At 38.2% G+C, this 20,716-nt stretch overlaps 1 protein-coding gene across 2 annotated transcripts in view; it reads right to left on the minus strand.

The window, feature by feature from the left end:
* Positions 1-503: 503 nt before the first annotated feature.
* LOC121908968 (cadherin-12-like) overlaps positions 504-20,716 on the minus strand; it is a 133,161-nt gene continuing 112,948 nt past the window's right edge. For both annotated transcript variants that reach the window (XM_042429300.1, XM_042429301.1), the window contains exon 14: positions 504-1,392. In XM_042429300.1, the coding sequence (XP_042285234.1) occupies positions 779-1,392 (614 nt within the window). In that variant the 3' untranslated portion in view covers positions 504-778. The remainder of the gene's footprint in view (positions 1,393-20,716) is intronic.

A 20,716-nucleotide genomic window follows, 5' to 3' on the forward strand; every position in this document is an offset into this window, starting at 1 on the left:
AATAAAGTGTAGTGAGAGTATTAAGTGTATATATCAGTTTTTGAAAAGATAATTTTATCTCTAAATGTCTTTGAGTTAGTTTTTGTTTGTGTCCTCCACTGGTGTGAAATAAGACACAAGTCTAAGCCAGGCTAGCAGCTCTGTGAGGCTAAAGCCAGCATGCTAATATTCTCATGATGACAATGCTAACATGCTGATGTTTAGTGGGTTTAATGCTAAGATTACTAATTAGCACTAAACACAAAGTAAAGCTGGTGGGAATGTTATTCGTTTATCAGATATTTAGTAAAATTTTGACCTGATGATGACATTTAAGGCCATGACAATCCATCCAATGGTTGTAAAGAACTGAACTAAAAAAGTGACACATCTAAAGAGATGAACCAACAGACAACATTGCCAACACAAGTGTAGCTAAAAAGAATGATTGAATCTTCTGGTTGAATCGCTGTCAGGAGAAATGCTTTGATAAAAAAAAAGAATATGATATCAAAATCAAACTGTCAGTTGAAGATGTTTTTATTAAGTAACATGAATTAAAACACATGTAAACATATAGTACCTCAGGCACTTTGAGGAGCTATCGAGTTTACCTTTCTTGGTTCTGTAGCTAGATTCTATGCTCTCCAGCTAACCTGTCCACAGCTCTACCTCACTTTCCTAAAAAAGTCCGCACATCATTCTAGCCAGTGCCTGTCACAGTAAAAACAGGTCTAGAAATATAAACTACGTTCCACGTGGCCACCCAAAGTCTCTCTGCTGTCTGTCCAACTTCCTCTCAGCTCTGCTCAGACAGATTAGGCGGCTGTCTGTCAAGGATGCTAGCCAGTGTTTTGAAAGGCTGTCCCCAATCTCCAAGGGAACTAAAATCCCCTGTATTGTCAATTACCCATGACTCCTCTATAGAGCTGAGCGAGCCAGCCACTGAGCCGTCGCCTTCATAGGCGTAGGTGGCCAGCGAATCATAGGGCGGCACCGTGTAACCCTGCTGGCTCTCCTCCAGCCGCTGTTCGATGAACTCCCTGATCATTTCAGCATCACCTTCAGTCACCCTGTGACGGTGAGCAGGTGGCAGCTCGTTTTTCACGGTGGCAATGACACTGGCTGTTTGACGATGGATGTCAGGTGACCTGATGTCATCATAGCGACTGTTGAGATGCAACAGAACCCCATCGCCGTAGCCGTTTTTCTCCTTCTTGGAGGTGCTGCTGTGAATGCTGGTGCGCTGTGAATGTGTGTTGCGCAGGGTGCCCATGTCGAAGGCGTGAGTGTCCTCCTCGCCGCCGCCCTCATCATCATAGTGAATGACATTATCACGGATGTCCTCTTTCGATGTCATCAGAGTCTCTTTCTCTTTGTGGCGCCTCTGGCTCATGTATAATGCAGCCATAACTGTAAGACATAAAGATAATAAGGTGATGGATTAGTCCAGTCTCTTTCTCTTCTTTCTTATTTTCACTCTGACTTGTCTTTGTGTCAGATCCAACTGGATGTTTATCAAAGCTATGTAAAATTTGTTATGTAATGATATCATATTTTAAAAGGTTCTGATTACAACAAGGACAATTAGCACATGGACTGCTTGGGCGTCTCCAAGCGCTCCTGCTATTTAGGTCCATGCATGCGTGGCAGTGCAAAGTGCAAACGGGCTGTGTGAAGGTGAATATAGATCAGAGGGTGTGGTGATTAATAAATACACTCTCAGCCAATCATGTAATTTTTCTAAAAATTCTGAAACAGCTGAGCCAATCACACTGAAGAATGACCACAATCGTTCAACAAATGGAAACAATTCTTCACAAAATCATATTGTTGTCTGGAGATGCAGAGTACACAATGTGAACACGCAGCAGCACACATTTGCAGCCAGAGGCAGATAGTGGGGTTTTTATTTTACTTTTTTATTAAAACAATGGTGATTAAAAAAAACAAAAACATTGTGTAAATTGTCATTTTAAAAATGTGGTGAATTGATACGATTGCATTGATCTCACGCTATTTCAGCACCAATTCTATTGTATTTCACATCATTTAACACTAATTGATGTTATACAAGAGTGTTTGCGCCCAAATATATTTCAAGAATAATGATTTTCTGATGTTCTTTTTTGACATGACTACTGTGGGACACTGGTGTCATTAATATTTAAATCCTATAAACAGTGACTCTAAAATTCTCCCTCCCTGTAATGAGTTTTGCATTAATCTCAACCTTGTTCACCTTTCTTTTTTGTTCTCCCCACAGCTCTACAAGTTTATTAATAATGTTAGTAAGCCTGTCTTAATAAAACACTCACTCATATGTAAGCTGAAAGATTTATTGGTTGCTGTTATCATTCCTTCTCTCCCAGCTATCTGTGCAGTGATCCCTTTCTAACAGAGCTTCTCTGATGGGGGACAGAATCCACAATTATCTCAAAAGGTGAACAGTGACTGTGGATTTTGTTGGTAACAAAATTGTGTAACATCACAGTGGAATAGTAAATGTTTGCAAGCTAGTGAGTAGCGTGTTCTTTGGCAAACATTGTGTAAACAAGTAACCGACCACTTTCTCAATAAATATGTACCTTTTGTGATCAGTATGACAGCACACAGGGAAAGGTTCCGGAGTGCAAAAGCAGAAAACAACACTTGATTTTGTGTGTCAAACAGTGCTCTCAGTTTTCTCAAGTTCTTTTGGCAGGCTGAGGACTTGACACTGAGAATGTTGGTTCGCTAACAATGTTGGGTTAACACTTTCTGATTGAAAAGGAACACCTGGTTAAATCCAGTGGTTGTATAATGTGTTTTATGTCAGTAGACAAATGAAAAAGCTGATGTCGTGAAGTATCCTGATGCCAGGGTCTAACAGGGTTACACCTCACTCCCAGGTCAGATGCAGGGTAATTTGCTCTGCTCTCAGTTGAAGTCTGCATGTGAGAGATATAAACTGCCAAAACTGAGTGGTAGCAGCTTTGAAGATGGCGAGCAGAGGAAACCCTGCTGTTCTCTCAAATCTACAGACACAAAACACTGAGAACACTCACACTCCTGTCCTGGTTTGCTCACCAAAGGCCTGCTGTGTTTAGTTACCTGTCAATGCATGCTCATTCTGACATTAATACACAGCAGATAGCTAAATCTTCATATTTCTGAACAGTTTAATTCTTAGCAGAATTCTTGTAGTCATGCTATTTTCCCACAGACACCATATACACAAACATATCCTGTCATCAAGCGACTGGGTTATGTAATGTAAAGTGATGAAGTTAGCTGCTGGCATTTTCAACCAAACAGATGTGACAAAACTCTCTAAAATATACATATGGAGAGGTTGAATGAGTATAATGAATATAATGATGATTCATTTATTTAAACACATTACCAAACTTAGCTTTGAAGAAAAAATGTTTTTTTGTTTTTACTCTCCAGTATAATTATGTGCACATAAATGATCGAGAAAAAGCATCTGCAGGAATAATAGTAAAAAATAATAATTTTGAAAAAATCAAAGGGATTTAAGTATAGTTTGTTAGGTCAAATAATAAATTAAACAACAGAAACCCTTGTTTTTTTTTAGTTTAGTTTTGTCTTTTAATGTGTTTAATTAAATGCAGGGTAATTTTGCTTTGGGCTTTACTTGTCAGTGGAACAGTGGCTGCCAGCCCATACAGCCCTGGCATGGGTGGTGCTCCACCAGCCACAGGGCTATATTCACATTCAACAAGCTTAATAAATTATTTCTGAATATTTCAAATGAGGAAATAAATTTGTTTTTATTTTTTAAGTCTGATATTGCTTCATATGAAGTCATAGAGTCATGCAACACATATTGATTCAACACAGTAGTTCCTCCTCCCCTAGATGAATATACAATTCACCCCCAAACCAAAAAAAGAATGGAACTGATGAGTAATCATGATTGGCTACTGAACCTGATTCATGATTTTAGTCAATTAAAGGTTTTCAGATATTTTTCTCTCATTATGTTCATTAGCTAGTGTCTAACTGTGTCTGTCAGATGCTTGGTGCTTCAGGTAGTGTGGGTACAGCAGGATTTATCACAGCTTTTTCTGGTGAAAATTGCTGGAGATGAGGTAAATGAGAGCTGTGAGAATAAATCAAACTGTAAAGTTTCTTGAGTTTAAGAAACTCAATGAGTTTAAGGACATTAAAACACTTGAGCTGAGGGGAGTTGGTAATAATTATCTGTGGGTTCATCACTACAAGTGAATCAATTAATCTATTATTTATATAAAAGTATTGATTAGTGCAGCTTTAAATTGTTAGGAAATGGCAAGTAACATGTTCTCATCATAAAATGTAGTAAAAGAAAATCAATAGTAACTAGAAGTCAGTAGTAAGGTCTAAAACAATCTTATTATCCACTGATCTCTTAGAACACTTTGGTACTTAAAGGGGATGTATTCTGCACATTCCCAGGTCTATATTTATATTCTGGGGCTCAACTGGAATATCTTTGCATGATTTACAGTTCAAAAACTCTTATATTTATCTTATACTGACCCCTTATGCAGCCTCTCAGTTCAGCCTCTGTCTGAAACAGGCCATTTTAGCTCCTGTGTGTTTAAGGCCCACCTCCCAATGAGCCCACTCTATTCTGATAGGCCAGCTCTTGGAAGCTGCCCCCCAGAGACTACGTCAACAAACAAAGAAATAAACTATAGTAGTAGGATTTCAAAACCTTTTCTCGTTCTTTACCCAAAATGTCAACTTCTCAAATCTATCCATACATGTTCAAGCAGAAATCCGATCCAACATATGGGAGTAGACAATGCAAACATTACATGGAAAAACCTTAGCAACAACCAAGGCTATGGAACGGACAGCTGTTAATAGGCATGCGTGACGAGCTAACGTCAGCTTGTCAGCAAGATAGAAAAAACGTTGCAAATGAAGTGTTCAGAGCAGATGGAGGCTTTTGACTCACAAGAAGCATTTCTACATATGTTCACCTCACATTTTGGAACTTTGACCATGTTTAACATCTGACATCATAACAGGATATGAAAACAGAATTTTTTGGGGCATTTTTGCCCTTGTTGGATAGGGGATTGTGAAGAGGCAGACAGGAAACAAGGGCAGAGAGATGGGTATGGCATGCCACAAGGGTCATTGCCTGGAACTGAACCAGGGACATTATGGTTAGGGGGCATGCACAGTAACCATTTGGCTAACAGGCGCTCCCTTGAGTAAAGGATCTGTATACTTCTTCCACCAGTGCATTTGGATGAATACAATTGGTTGTGTTTATTGGTGGGAAGATAGTTGTGGAGTTTGTTCTTGCTACACTAGTGACATCTAGTTGTTCACCCTGGCAAAGATGGCCAAACATGTCACTTAGCAAATGTTGGACCAAACCTCCCCTTTGGTCAATAGTAGGTTAGGTGTCTAGGGAATTAGATTTTCCATATTGTGTGCAAAAGGGGTCAAAATTGCGTAAAACAAACAAACAAAAAAAAGTTCCTGTGCAATGTGAATGTTTCTGCTTTGCTTTACTGAACTTTTCTGTTCCCCTCGCAGGACAACACAAACCAGCTTCTGTGTTGTGTCTCAGGCCGATTTTTGAACCAGCCATCAAAGAAAAGGCACACAAATGGATTAGCGAGAACAGAGGGCTGCTTTAGAGACTGCTGTGTGTGTCAGATGCAGAGTGCAGAGCAACACACAACACACAGAGCTGTGGATTAGTTTCAAAACTACCACATCAGTGAACTGCTCATCTTCTTCTCATCAAGCCTGTGCTGCATGGATTTAAAGGTCAGTATATAAACCAATACACAGCAAGTCTATATGACAAAAGTAGGCTTTTCATTCAGCTATCAGGAATGTATAAGGACAACGTTGTGAGAATAAAAGTATATATACTGCATGTTGGTCACATATTAAACTATTGTAGAAATATAGTCGTCTTTAATAATGGTGGGGATTAGTCACAGAAATTAGAATGTTTTAATACCACTGCAAAAATACACCTGCTCCACAAATAAAGGAGTGGATGACATTAATGACAAACAAATTATGTTTTTTGTTCTGTCAGTTTGGTATGACAAAAAGCTCTTCATATTACAATACCCATGAGTCTCAGTTGCTGCATCTATGGAGAAAAAGCCGGTCTCGAATCAAAACTAGCAAAGTCAAAATGTTCTGTCTTGTGTACAACCCACTCTACAGTAGCAGAATACATCTTAAATGGACCCAAACTTCAAAGTGAACTGATTTAAGCTGCTGAATGTTTTACTGAGGGTTTTGCCTTCAGTTCACTGTTAATAGTGCACACAACTACAGCTTGATGATTTGATGTTTTGTACCAAAATGAAATTGGAAGTCGTTTTCTCTGCAAGTTTTTAAGTCCGCAAGTTTTATTAAACCAAACCAGACATTTTATGATGCATTTGCTTATTTTCTGTACTGATGATTCAACCAGGAGAAACTCCAACTGTCAGTCACCTGACATTGTCATCAAGTCCTCCAAATTAAAAGACAATATAAGTTGTTGGTCCACGCACTCCAGAATGACACACAGAAGTGTTTTCTGATTTGACACACCCATCAGCAGGACTACATCATTTGTCTCTGCCTTCCAAAACTGAATAAAATTCATTCAATTCATAACAGTATCTGGTGGAAAACCACAAAACTGACACATGCATCTTGTGCACATATACTCTTTGGTAGAGGGGTGTGACGGCATTGACAGGCGACCAAATGAAACAGACTGTTACCTTGATTAAAATTACAGATTTCTGGGGGTTTGAAAATTATTGGGAACATTTGGCATAATGTAAGTACACAACTCAACAAAATATATAACATAGGTCTAGTTGTTTTAAGACATTTTCATGTGGAATAATTACATATTATAGCTTTAAAGGGGACGTATTCTGCACATTTCGAGGTCTATATTCATATTCTGGGGCTCTACTGGAATATCTTTGCATGATTTACAGTGCAAAAACTATAATATTTATCTTTCAGCCTCTGTCTGAAACAGGCCATTTTAGCTCCTGTGTGTTTAAGGCCCCCCTCCCAATGAGCTCACTCTGTTCTGATAGGCCAGCTCTTGGAAGCTGCCCACCGGCGACTTCGGCTGACTCCAGACACTACATCAACAAACAAAGAAATAAACTATAGTAGTAGGATTTCAAAACCTTTTGGGAATGAGTCACAGTAGTAGTACATTTTCTGTCAGGCCTTTACAGTATAGTTATTTTAATGTAACAGAGCAGGAAATGGAGTGTTGGAGGAAAGGGAAGAAATATGGTGCTGCACTTAACAAGACACATACAGGCAATGGATGTATTATGAGATCAGTAGTTATTTTTACAGTGAGTGGAGCAGTTTCTGTGGCTGTCTCCAGTGTTTATAATGATAAGTGCATCTTTAAATTGAGAGTGATGTGCACCACCCGTGTAGCCATGGGTGTGCCCGGATGTGCCTGTGCCATCTAAATCTCAAGCTGGCACACCCAGCATAACCATAGAAGCCTGTCACAGGCTGTCAGACAGGCTGTGTTGCTCAAGTGATCATTGTGATGTGACTCAGCCAACGCACTTTCTATGTTAACGCTACAGCCATGACTACACAAAGTTTTTCCTTTAATTTGTCACCACAAATAGTGGGTTTTTTTACAAATATTTGTTTCATACAAATTTTTTTAAAAATATTTGTTAGTTACAGGTCTGTCTGCAATGAGGTGGTGAGTAAAGTTGTAGCTCAGTAGTCAGCATAGTTGTCTATGATCTGGGAGACTCCGGTTCAAGACCTGGTGTGGGGACCTCCTTCGTAAGGTATATATATATATATATATATATATATATATATATATATATATATAAATATATATAAAGGTTTATTTATGAACACTTATTGTAACACTTTAATTTTCTTAAATTAAAAGCGTAATCAAAGCAAAAATAGGATTTTTAAGCCTCTTTCCATTTTTATACAAATACAAATACCGGGCTTTCTGCACATCCCTATTGTGTATGTATGAGCAACTGATCCTGATGTTTTTCTTGGGAGGACAGTCTAGCTATTGCTTTTTTGCCACTTTTTGTAGATTCTTTAAACTTTTGTGGCCCAAATTGGTAGTATCAAAACAGCCATTGTTGCAGACAGAAAAAAATGCAAATACTGCACCAATTTCACCAAGACAAAAACCTCTGCCTTCAACATAATTTGAATAATCACTTACAAATTTTACACATGGGGATTTAATTATGTCCACCCAGACCACAAAGGCTGCTGGAGGTGTATTAAGTCTACATCCTTTTGTCTGTCCTGATTTATTTCTTCACCTTTAATTTGTTCACTCACTCATCCTCTCTTCCACTTTTGATAACCACCAAATTTATTTGTACACTGCTTATCCTGTCTCCTGCTATATAATCAATAGCAGCAGGAAAACAAAGGCAGCTGCTTTAACCAGATAATCAATGAGTTTAAACTGCCCTGCGAGGCCTCCTCTGTTCCACATGGCTGACACCACCACTGCTGTTGCTGACTGGAATACACATCAGCCCTATCAGACATTTAAAAACAGAGAAACTGCATTTGATATGCTAACCTGATATTCTGTTGTAACCTCCTGCATTTTTAAGGGTAGATGTATCTTGAGTAATTACATAGTTTGTGCTTTCTTGGTCATTTTAGTCAATATTTTTAGCACACAGCGTTTTCTCCTTGTTGATATGCATAATTTCTATCTTCTTCCTGTCATAAGAAATGCAGAGAGCAGAGGAATACTCAGGAAAAAAAAGAATCTGCAAGTGGGTGCAGAAGTTGAAGGCTGGCAGTGCTAAATCATTAAATGAGAAATTCTTAAATCTTGACCTCATTCAATCAAACTAACGGCCGACAAACATATGAGCTGATTGAGGGCTAATAACTGCTCACCAGTTGCAGTTACAGTGGTGAAACATGCATCAGACATGAGTGTAACATCTTATGTCTATTAAACAGCAAACAAAGAACTTCTGTCTCTTTTCTGTCCAAAGCTTTACAAATTCCTAAAACACAATTCAAATCTTTAGTGATCATCCAAGTAGGGGAACTTATCAGAAATGAAAGAAAACGTACATCCCTTGAATTATCATGAGCAATTTAACTTCAATCACTCAACAAACACACAAAGCCTTTTCTCTTCAGGGAGACCTGAACATTGAACTTGTCTGTTTCTATTTGGACTTTTGATGAAATTCTGCTTTACATAAGGCTCTACTCTGTATTTACTCTGCACCAAATGTCAACAGACCAACTTTCCCTGTACACCAGCAAGCATTTGCAACAGGCATAATGAATATTACAATTAACATGTTCTGCTTTGATAAGATAAGATAAGACTAATAAGATAAGTTCACATGTCTGGAGGTTCCTGTTCCATATCATGACGGGTGAAAGCTTATGAACTCCCACAATCCACTGAATAGCTGTGTAATGGACTGTGTTACAATTCACATGTTCATGGACAGGACAGGACACACACATGACTTATATAGTTGTATGTAAGTGTAGAATCCTACATTCTGACATAGTCTGACTTTGCTCAGCTCTGATCCAAACTAAAACACTAATACTTTCCTTAAAAGTTACATGCTTATCTAATATAAAATCTAACCACTTAGATTGGTCAGTACATGACAACATTTACAAGTCTTGAGCACATTGGAGATCTCTAAAAAGCTCAGAGTAAATGCATCAGAGAAGCATTCAAGCCAGATTGAAATCTGCTCTGGGGATGGTTTGAAAACATTCTAACCAGATGTTAAAAAGGTGTAAATGCATTCATCTGCCCTAGATACATACGTAATCTTTACTCCTTCCAACTATAATTTCATCAGTAAGCGCTCTTTGAAAGTAGCCTGTACAGGATCTTTCCCCTGTGATAATGGCAGCTGAGGTCACATTGAAATTACACTTGAATCCTCCACTGTTCCTCTTCTCTTCTTAAAGCAACAAGAGAAAAGCAGCTCCAGTGATTTCAACTACACAGTCATAGCTAACTGTTGAAACTAAAATTCAAAGTGCAGAAGTTTTTCTTCTTTGGATGTTTTGGCAGTTACCAAACAGCTTCAGGTACATTACCACCCTCCTCTGGACTGGAGTAGAACTGACCCTAATTTACACAGTCCAGGAAAAACAAGATGGATTGCAATCAGGTTTGTGATCTGGCCAACAGAGACGTATATGTATGTGTCTGAGTTAATGAAAGTGTCTAAACTCTTTATGTAAATGTTGTAAATGGGGCAACAAGTCCTCCAAATTAAACAACCAAATATGTCATTTGACCATGTGACTCCAGAACATGAAGAAGACACATAGGAGCGTTTTCTAATCTGGTGCCTTTATGAGCATCAAATCTGTTACACAAAATGATGTTTTATGGTGTGACAACTATGCTTATGGTCCGGTAGGTTTATGCAGAAAAAACACTTGGCTAGGTTTAGGGAAAGATAGCCGCAGGATTTGGTTTCAAATGATCACTTTGTTAAGGTTAGACAAGCAGGTGTGGTGTGGGTTAAAGTTACTACTTCCTTAAAGTTAGGCCATCTTCACCTTCATGGCTACAGTAATACCAAAGAGCCAAGGTTAGGGGACGATAGTAGTTATGTTTTTTGACTGGACTGCAACAGCAGGGCCAGCTCTACACACGCGAAAGTCTGGCACTGATTGAATGAGTGAGTCAATGACTGAGTGATGAAGTTAGATCATTAATCAGCTGAAGGCTGCTGAAGCTAAGTATCCCAGAATGTATTTCGCACCAACCAACGGCAAGCAGCAATAGCAGAGATTAAGCTGTTGTATTTTTTGCTGTATCCTTGGACTGTTAATATGTCACTTTATTGAGTTTTAATATTTTTCTTCACATGAGAATAGTGCCACCATTACTTACTGAAGGAGACTGTTGTGTGACATTTACACGCTGTCGCCAGGGTTACATACTGTCAATGTCCATGTTACATGCATCTAGTATCTTTTCAAAATAAAACACTTCTGTGTTTATGGTAAATAAAATAAAACCAATATAACAAATACATTTACGAATGCAAACTTTACACACATCAAACACAGTGTGTTGGGGTCAATTACACTCAGCATTAATGATTAACTTGATAGTTCCTAGTTACTGCATTACAGGACTGGACTGGGACAAAAATTCAGGCCGGGAATCTCATCTAGACCAGGGATACTTGATAGGCAGACTCCGGTCCGGATCCGGACTCAAACAGAAATGAATCTGGACCAAGACATAAATCTGCATGATTATTATTTATCTTCATAATATGTAGACTGTTTTTTAAATAAATGCACACAATTAAGTTTCTGCACAGCTTCACAAAGGTGCCCTCATTTCATCTCCCATTCACAGCAGCATTAACACCACAACTACAGCATTAAACTGACTGAAATCATCAAATTAGGTTACAAGCAGAATAATAGTCAGCAACACAGCAAGAGAAAATTTGATTTGACTAAAAATTATGCATTTTCTCATCATTTTGGACTATTATTTCAATATTTATAAAAGAATTAGATATATTTTATGGTGCACTGTGTGCCTGACACCTATAGTCAGTGTGAAGTCACTAACCAGCTGTAGGAACACGTATGGTTATCTTATCTATACTCTTATCGGTCCAGTTCTTTATCAATACTCTTTTTCATTACTAATCACTTGAGTTTTTAAAAAATGATTTAAAAAAAAGAATACATTCAGATCATGATTAGAATTGATTCACGTTTTAAATATAACAAAACATTGTTTCTAGAGCAGCAACAGTAACATTTACAACAGTCACTATGTTAACTCAATAATATCTCAATGGAAAGAAATCGAACATGTCAGTAGAATAAATAATATCACTGACATCAAAATACTGAGTGAAATTGAGAGAGAATGAAGAACATCCTGTCTGTTCTCCCTCTTCTGCTGATGTGATTCACTGCGTGCAGGTACAGCTGGTAGAGGGAGGAGGGGCTGGTTTGTCTCAGCCAATAGCTCAGTTTACAAGAATTTGACTAGTTTTAATATAACATTAAGTTACAAACTGCTCAGTTCGGGTTCATACAGACAGCTTTTGTTTTAGCTTGTTCTTAACAATTCACTATTTGCCTAACCAGTGCACTGTTGTTGTGTAAAACATACCAGTGGTAGATGGGAGTCTGAGAGCAAAGCAGATGAAAATAAGTACTTATTGGCTTTTTAATCGCAAAGGTTTTATTGCATTTGTCAAGTGTCAAGTTATCATTAACTTGAGTTACACGTTATCTTCACTTCACCTGGTTCACTGCATCCACCTCTCTGCTGTCCGCTGTGTATGTGTGTGTGTGTGTGTGTGTGTGTGTGTTTGTGTGTGTGTCTGTGTGTGTGTGTGTGTGAGAAGCTGAGCCCCAGGGAGCAGAGAAGAGGACAGAGAAGCTAATGGGACCGTAAATGACACCAAAACGTGTGGTAGAGATGCATAGTGTTTTTTTCTGTTCATTCAGCGTAGGTGCTGCGTCTTATAATGACAGGAAAACTCTGCATAATTGTGTGTTGTGCATAGACTTATTGATGCAGGAGGGTAAGTGCGTTGGACCAATCAGATGTCACGATAGGCACGGATCTTACCATCAGGTCAAAAGCAATGAAAGGGAGGGAGGGAATGCATGCCTACAGATCTGAATGGATGTGGCTGTGCTGTGTTGTTTTTGCTGTGATTTACCTAAATAATTTTGCATTTTGACACTGGCCTGACAAACACTGGCCAATCAGCAGACGAATCAGGCAAGCCACCGGGAATTGTCCCAGTATCCCGATGGCCAGTCCAGGCCTGCTGCATTAAAACTATATTAGGGTTGTGTGTAAGTGAAATAATATGTAAAACATATAAAAAATACCCTAAATCTTAACCCAAACCTTCTTACAACAGCACCATATAGTCTACATCCAAAATGTTATTTTAAGTATTTGTTTTTCTTATGTGTACCACACCTTGAGTTACAACTACTATATGAGAGGTGCTATACAAATAAATAAACATAAACTTACATAAAGACAAACATCTTAAAAATGCTGCAATGTTAATGTCTGATGTTAATCAGGCAACATACAAATTAAAAGTGCTCTAGTGTTTAATACACAGTCCAGCCATATTCTAAGTTTTGACCTGGTCTTGTTAAAAAACTTCCCCAACTAGCAGTTGGAAACAGGAAACGAACAGTGGTGTCCACTGGCAAGGTCCACTGTTGGGTAAATGCCTCCATCCACCTCTCCTCCTCCTCTGAATGAAGAAAATGATCAACTTTTATATAAGTCATCTGAACTGCACCACTGCTCTGGCCCATAATTAGAATGTTGTTTTTGGGCGACTGACATTATGACCTATTGTGTCATTTTTCTTGGGAGGACAGTCTCAAATGGGGCCTTTGACAGCACTGTTAAACAAAAATTAACAGTAAAAGTTGCAGTAATTAAATCGTACTGTTTGTGTTTTATCCTGGTTAACACTTACCATTCACCAAAGATATTGAGCATATTTAAAAGATATTTTTCATGCTTCACAAGTAAGATTATGTCATGTGAGTATGACAAGGTTGCTATAGTGAATTGAGTACCCTAGAATACATTTTGCTTCCATCTTAAAGTATGACTATGGCAACACAAATTGAAGAAGAATGTGTATTGGACTGAAGCCAGATGGTCAATAATCAAAGATCCTACAATCCGTATACGATATCTTCCCCCATCTGCTGCTGAAAGTCCTTATTGGAAGCTCTGCATGCAGATGTGGTGTAATGGCGACCACATACCAGAACTGCCACCCTCCCTCCCCCCACCCGCACTCCATTAGAAAACCAATCGTCTGATCTGTGAAGCAGATCAGTGCACAGAGAAGGAAAAACAACATCCCCTGGGGTATGTGCTATAGAAACTAAACAAGGTCATAGTGTAGGCTAGGGGCCGGGTTAATGGGGGCTGCTGGTATGTACTGCAGTGCATTGATGTTTCAGCATGTTCAGCTCTTTGGGAGACTTAATAGAAAACCATCTTGTGTCTGCATCAGGGTTTTTTTTTGTGTGTGTGAAATGCTCGCTGCTGGAGGAGAGAAAAACTTACAGTATGGTACAACTGAGGATAGTGAAAAGGAAAGAACATGGTTCCAGAAATAATAACAGAGGCGCTACAGTGGGTCAGAGGGGAATTCAAAGGGAGAGAGGACACACGGTCTGCAATCTGTCAGTGAAAAATCCATGCTCTGAAAACCTGTGCTGTTTATTGGCTTCCTTTGTGATTCAGGTTAAAGCCAGCATTCAGTTTGTTGGAGCGTGTCACTAAATAGTTTTACAAGTGCAAGACATTTACACAAAAGGGACAATATAGACAAACTCGCCAAAATCATATATTTGGTTGCGATTTAGCAGGATCAGCAGCAATACTGTACCCTAGTGCAGGTGGGAGAATAACGCTGTGTAAGCATTAGAGGAGGATTTATTTAGAGTTGAGAGAAGAGGAGTAGGAGGTGGAGTTGTTGGCTTGGTAAATTACTGAAATCTCTCCAGGCTGTAATGTAGCAGAGAACTACTTTTTGACACAAGAGACAAACATACAGCACCTTCCTTCCTAGCCAAATTGAAGTGAGAAATAGGGCAGACTATGAAACAGAACTGATCTGCAGCTTACCGTGAATCAAATGCAGCAATGTTGAAACACTTCCAGCATTGCCCAAAATACAGTTTATCAAGTAAAGCCTCCTGTTTTTGTGAAGTAGTAACGGGTTAAATCAATTTTCTATATATAATTCTTGGATTCATGCTGGGACCATAGAGAGTAGAATCTGCACCTCCCACTCACCCTTTTCACAGCTCCACTCAGGTCTTGACTTGACCTGGGACTCAAGTCTGGCAGGTCCCAAAATATATGCACTCTAATTGGTTCCAGTACAGTATGTCTGCTACCTGAGTGGATCCAGATGAACTCTCAAGAAAAATGACATGATTGCTGCTCTTCGCTTTTGCAGCACTGGGTCTATTTGGACCAACTCTGTCTCCTAGAAATTACGTTTATATACTACTAAATTGTTTTCCTAATTACGTTGCGTCAGCAAATGTAATTGCTGCCTGGATTGTGTTTACAGGCAGAATGTTTTGAATTAATGTAATGCTACATTTATATACTGCGGTAAGTCGCAAGGAGAAGGTCAAGATGGATGGCGGGCGTACAAAACACTGCACCTTGAGGACTGAAGACCAAGGTTCACATCTTGAGTCCTGTGTGTGCTTGGTTTGGACAACAAAAACACTTTTTTTTTTTGTATTAAACCCTAACCACGTTAAAACTTAAAGGACGGGTTCACAGTTTTTCAAGTCCGTCTTAAAACAATAGTCAGATGCCCAAATGAACATTGAAATAGGATTTTCTTGCCGAAATAAACACATTTGTGTAATCAGACTTTACTAATTGTTAAATAGGTGAAAATTAATTGTAACCATATTTTACCCATATCTGACAGCGCACCCCATTGTTTACTATACTCACATGATAGCTGAGGTCAAGAGCTCTCTACAACAGTTGGTCCCATGTCTGTAGCCCCTTTTGTTATTGAAGAGTTATTAAGGACACTTTCATGTTTTTGTGTTGAGAAATGTCAAAGATATCACAAAAAAAACCCTTAACATGGTGACAGTGACGGGTCCTCCAGTCAGCTAATTGCAAAGCTTCAAATTCTGGATTTCAAATTCAATTCATCCCTGGGGCTCTAAAATCTATGTTTTTATTGAAAGAACATCATCAAACAGCTACATAAAATAACACAAATAACATAGCAGCTCAGATAACTACACAATGCAAAAACAGCCATTCAAACAACATGCAACTACATGGTTTCAAGGATATTAGCGTCCTTAGCAATCACCATAGAAACGATAGAAAGCCTGAAAAAATATTTGTAATAACTGACAAACTAAACATCATATACATTCACTGAGCGAAGCTTATGAAAATAAAATGCACATTTCTCGCTAGAAATGTTATCAAAATACATTTTAATGCAGAAACTTTCTTAAAGTATTGCATTTTCCACTGAGCATAGTCACATGATGTGGATGCAGGCTAGTAGAAAAAAATAGTCCAAAAAAATGTTGGCATCTCACTATTTTAGAGCCGTTATTGTGAGACTAAGATGCTTTGCGCTGTGCGCTGAACAGGGAAACACTGTCCGAGGAAACACAAAGAGGGAATTTGATGCTAAAACGCAGAGCTGTGCAGAGACGTTTAGACGGGCAGGTGCTCAAAGTTAAAAAGGAGCACGTGGACCAAGATTTTAAAACACTATACGCCAACATAACCTGGTGAATTATAGCAACCCACATTCAAACTGAATGTAACATGGAATCTTAGAACACACCACATTATATTGTTTCATTGTCCCCCATGTGATGAAATTGGAGGGAGACATTGTGTGTGTGTGTGTGTGTGTGTGTGTGTGTGTGTGCTCTGTTGGCACCTATTAAACATCACACAGCCAAAGGCAACATTCTCTGCAGGCTGGATGAGGCACACTGAGAGCTGAGAACCATAATGGCCACAGTATGGACTACAAACTGTGAGGACTGAGGTTTTTTCATTGTAAGGGTTAATGAATGGCAGCATCACCCCAAGGTTTCAAGTATTTTTGGCTGAAGGACTCAGTTCATAATGTTTGACTGAACAGCATATAAAACAACTTGCGTTCAAAAACAAACAAACCCAGAGTGGTGAAAAGGCTGCTCCTTTAAAGACATGTATCTCTTCAAATCCCATAATTACAAAGAAATTTGGTAGAACTACAAGGCATACAACAACTGGGATGGAAAGGGGAGAATCTCTAAAGACTATAAAATACGGCTAAAAATAATGAAGAGGCAGAGTTCAAAAGTAGTGCAAGAGACAGTTTGAGAAAACCACACAGCTATATAGTCTTGTCTTAAAAGAAACCACACAAGTTAGGTGCAAGCAGCACATGGCTGCCATTTCTTCATTTATTCTAATTTAGATCTTTGTTTCTGCAAAAGTAAGAAAACATTCTGAGATCTATATTTAATGGCTCCAAGCAACACAGTAGCATAATATGTATAAATCCTTGGACACCATTTGTTATATTTTAGATCATGTTTTGGCTGAAATACTTTATTGGATGTTGGATTTTTAAATTGATTCTTTAATATACACTTCCCCAACCAAAATGAGAACAAAATGAATTGTGATTATTTCCCACTGGATTTTTACTGATATATACAGGATTTTTCTGTTACTTCTACTTTTCCTTAAAAGAAGATGTTCTTCAAGGTTTTAAACAACAAGAAACATCCACTGAGCTGGGATGTGTCATTTTCACTTGTTTCCAAACATACTTTTTTTATCAGGAATGGGAAAATAATAGAAATAGATTTAGGTTTTTTTGTTGGTGTCTCATGTATTTTGTGAAGGTACAGTTATTGAGGTCAACAGCCTTTTAACAGCTGAAGAAAACATTGTGTCAATAGAGTCGCTGTATAGTGTTAGTACCTGTATTAACTTCTTCCACGCCTGCCCCCCGACCATAAACCCATTTTTTGGGGGGAACAGGGGATGTTTAGGGGGAGATAGCAGGTCAACAGTGTATGCCACATAGAAGTGATATACATCATCTGAAAGCTGGGAGCCTGAAAATTAATTTGAAATGCAGTTCAGCACTGTGTGTCAGGTTTTTCTAGTAATAAATCTGTAATGAACATTGTGTTTTGGTTAGGCGCCTGTTCAAATATTGAAAGTTTAGAGTGTATAAGGGCTTAGAACATTATGATGGAAGTATATGATGACCTTCTCTTTTTCAATTCAGTTTAATTCAATTCAGTTTTATTTATATAGCGCCAAATCACAACAAAAGTCATCTCAGGGCACTTTTCACATAGATCAAGTCTAGACCGTACTCTTTAATTTCTTCCTTAAACTTTTTCTTTCAATCTTGAATCAGTTCTTTACTTTCTCCTTGTTTTTCTTTCAATGTCATTACATCTTGCGATTCTTCCTTACTTCTGTCTCCTCTCTCCTGATTCCTTCACTCACTGAAAATATAAAAAGCCTTCCTTTAAAAAGTCTGACAGAGCATGAAGCAGAACTTGAACTTGTATAGTGTTCATTACAGCAGTTGTGGACAAACAACACAATGAGAATGCATCAGCAGTCAAGCTATCCAAACTATCAAGTTACATTAACATAACTGTGAAGTAAAGCAGCAGCAGATGAACTGGACAGTTAAAACAACACTTTTGTCAATTTAATAAACTTTAGCTCCACTGAAGAGTTTTTGCTAGCTAATTACTTTGTTGTCTCTTGTCAAACACATTATTATTTGATGCCGCACATGTCAGTTAATGTCATATATGATCCTCTGAACTCTGATTCGTCCGTCTGTCTCATGAAAGCGGCTCCAGTCTGCCTGCTGGCTTCAGCATGGACGATTCATTTGTTTTAACACCAGTGTAGCAGCAGCTGATGGTGGATTGTTGGTCGCACGTTGTTAACAGTAACAGCTGTCTCCGTGTCTCATACAAGGATACAATGTTCAAACAGAAAACAAAAAGAGCGCTCCTAGAAGATACAACAGATAGTGCAATAGGAAGTGAGTCTGAGCCACTAACAGCTGTAAAGGGATGGACAGTCTGCGTGAAACTAAACATAAAATACAAAAGGGCACGTTAGACATCAAGGGGCAAAGGACAGGTGCTCAGGCACCCTCAGCAACCCCACCGCTAAACAGACTATAAATGTGTCAGATATCCACTTGATATGACTAACTCAGACTGCTGAAGCCTCATATAAGCTTCACATCAACTTTTAAATGACTGTGTGGACACACTGTGGATTTTGGCCTCCATCACTCACATTGAAAGCACAGTGTCCATATGGACAGTGAAAACCTCTTTCACTGTCCATATGGACACTTGACTGTTGTTTTAGGACAGGCTTTTTTGTGAACCTATCCTTTAACCTTTAACCTTAAGTACTGCTAGCGAGCAAACATAACCATGAAAACATTTAATGATGTTCTATGAATAGATATATTACCATATCGGATATTTTGCTGAAAATTTTTTTTTGAAGTCTGTCTGATTTTACAACATTTTCTCCTTATTTTGAGAGAGCTACATTTTCTTTCCTTCAAAATGTATTTGCCGTTGCTATTTAGAAGTATGTAAACATGATTCTAAAAGAAAGGCTTGATTTGGAACTAGTCTGACTGTCTTCAGGTCATTTTTGGATTAGGTCAGTTTTGATTCAGATCAAAAACATTTATCTTTAAGATTATGTGTGTAACCATTCATATTGTATTTCTACTCTATATGACTGCCTGAATGTGTATCCAAAAACCCAGGTAACTTCTTTACCATCAATGTCTGGCATCCATAAAGGTTTAATGTTACTGTTCATTTCACTTTATGTATCACTATTGACCATCATTCCTCAGTAAAAGTAAGATTTATTGTAGTTAATTCCTGATATCAGGAAACCAAAATGCAACAACAAACAAAACAGGAGCACTCAGACAATCAGACATATTTAGAAGAAAGGTGAAAAGTGAAGTTATGACCCAAACGGTTGTAAAACATTCATCACCATTCACTTCCTGCCTTACATTTGACTTTCTATCATTGCCGTATTGTTGTGTGTGCACAGTTTTACTGCCTTATTACTGACTTTCAGCTTTAGCTGTCTTAAATGAGGGCCAACGCTATTAAAATATGACCCAAGCTGTAGTGAACCAAGTATAAAAAGTCATGTTACCTCAAGCTAATAAAGACCATCGAAAATTCAACTTCGCCTCATCTCTGTTGATCTGGAAAAGGTCATGTATGCCTCAGTTCTTTACTCTTGGATTATTGTAACTCCAACAGCTGTCACTGAAGGAGCTGCAGCCATTTTAACCAACATTATAAGACAGAAACAGAAAGTTACCAACGCTTTCCTGATAACTTTGCCATTGCTTATAATACCATGCTGCTAGTCCTTGAGGGTCTGCAAATTTTGGCCCCAAAGACCTTTTGAGCCTTTATAAGCCTGAGATTCTTGGAGAGCACCTTTCTAAATCCAGCCAAAAAACAAAGGTGACTTAATCGGCTTTTACCCTCAGCTTTAACTGCCAGCCTGAGGAGTTTCTTAAATCCTTCCTTTAAACATTATTTTCAATTCTTTTATGTCATTTTTGACCAAGTTAAATGTTTTGTATTCAACAGGATTTTAGCACATATAACAATAATTCCACTCTTATGGAGACACTGAGCATGTCAAAACTTTATTCTAGAGCTGACATAATTAGTTGATTAATAGATTAATTGAGTGCCAGAAAATAAGTCAACAACAATTATCAAACAAGTTTGATAATTGGATTATTGTAACTTCAACAGCTGTCACTGAAAAAGCTGCAGCCATTTTAACCAGCATTATACGACAGAAACATTTATCAAATTAGTTTGATAATTGTTGTTGTTAATCATCTTTTTAGGTCTGTTGTATATCACTGCAAACTGAATATATATTTTTGTTTTGGACTATTGGAACAAGCAATTTGAATATATTATTGTGGGCTCTGGGAATTGGGATGGCATTTGTCTCTGTTTTCTGACATTTTCTTGACTAAACAATTAATTAGTCATAAAAAAAAAAAAACATTCAACAGATTAAAGGGGATCTCCAATGATTTTACACATCAAAGTC

Source organism: Thunnus maccoyii, chromosome 12 (genome assembly GCF_910596095.1).
Source record: "Thunnus maccoyii chromosome 12, fThuMac1.1, whole genome shotgun sequence".
Classification (NCBI taxonomy): Eukaryota; Metazoa; Chordata; class Actinopteri; order Scombriformes; family Scombridae; genus Thunnus; species Thunnus maccoyii.